This window comes from Diabrotica virgifera, chromosome 5 (assembly GCF_917563875.1).
Source record: "Diabrotica virgifera virgifera chromosome 5, PGI_DIABVI_V3a".
In the NCBI taxonomy this organism is placed as follows: Eukaryota; Metazoa; Arthropoda; class Insecta; order Coleoptera; family Chrysomelidae; genus Diabrotica; species Diabrotica virgifera.
The window spans coordinates 224,994,432-224,995,760 of NC_065447.1; the positions used below are offsets into that span (position 1 = coordinate 224,994,432).

Consider the following 1,329-nt stretch of genomic DNA (forward strand, 5'->3'; position numbering starts at 1 on the left):
TCTTTTAAACTGCCTCGTATAACATTACATATAACCTTATATTTTAAGAAAGAAGACATCGAGAAGAATCCAAGAAAGTAATAATATACAGCGTGTTTTATTAAAAAACATAAGTTTGTGGCACCCTGTCAAACGGGTATATTTGAAAATATTTTTAAATTATGGTAATAATATCTATGCCCCAATTTTTACCTAAATAATTTTTTTTCGTAATTGGACTTTCTCGTACTAATGCCCCACTTTGTATATTCAATTACTGGATAGATAATTAATTCTGCGATGTACAAAGATGATTGTTTTACTATTATTTTTGTTCTTGTTTTTTTTTAGATAAAACATCATTCAACATGCACAACCGAAAACACGAAAAAATCAAGTGTGATATCTGTGACCGTTTGATAAGACCAGACAACATGAAGAGACACATCAGAATGCATACATCAGGTCCATCAGTTTGTTCTATTTGTGGAGCCACATTCAAAAATGCTGACTGTTTAAGACCTCACGTCTTTCATTACCATAAGCATACTGCTCAACAGTACATTTGTGAAGAATGTGGTAAAGGCTTTCGAATGAAACATAAATTCTTATTGCATAAAAAAAAGGTTCATATGGGTCTAAAGAGCTTTAAATGCAGTACTTGTGGAAAAGCTTTCTTTACCAGTACTGATTTATTAAAACATGTTCGAATGACCCACGAAAAACTGAGACCTCATGTGTGTGAATATTGTGGTACCGGCTATTCTTCTACATATGCTTTAAAAACTCACAAAAGACAACATACCAATGAAAAACCGTTCGTTTGTGATCACTGTTTCGAAGGGTTTAGACAGCGGGTTTCATTACGGTCCCATTTGAAATCAAAACATGGAATAGAGGAAGCCCTGGAATTCATTTGTAAAACTTGTGAGAAAGGCTTCGCTACAGATTACGCTTTGAGTATACATCAAAGGTCACACGAATCTAAGAAGTGTGAAATTTGCTCAGAAAATTTTGCTGGAGATGAATATCTGACAAAGCATCTTAGAGAAGTTCATCAAGTAGAAGTAGAAATAAACCAAGATAGTTAAAAATTATTTTTGGTTTGTTATGTTTCCAGTATTTCTTGAATTTTTCATTTCTTTATATTACTCGTATGTGCCTTATGTATCTCTACGAAGTTAACATAAGTATGTAATGACATATTTACAACACTTACAGATACACAAGTATTCAAGCCAATATAAAAAGAGTAAGAAGAAGAATAATTCTATTATATAAACTGAAACGATTCTAACTAAAACGAGCTTTACTTAAGGAGATGGGTACGAACTTTCGGCTTCAATGCTA

The 1,329-nt window shown here is 32.4% G+C and overlaps 1 protein-coding gene across 1 annotated transcript; it reads left to right on the top strand.

The window, feature by feature from the left end:
- The first annotated feature begins 347 nt into the window (after positions 1 to 347).
- LOC126885584 (gastrula zinc finger protein XlCGF62.1-like) lies at positions 348 to 1,070 on the top strand. Its single transcript, XM_050652178.1, has one exon. It carries the CDS (start codon positions 348 to 350, stop codon positions 1,068 to 1,070), a length of 723 nt encoding a protein of 240 aa, XP_050508135.1.
- Positions 1,071 to 1,329: the final 259 nt, after the last annotated feature.

Coding starts and splice junctions, on each gene's coding strand:
- LOC126885584 (XM_050652178.1), top strand. CDS start 348: ATGCACAACCGAAAACACGAAAAAATCAAGTGTGATATCTGTGACCGT.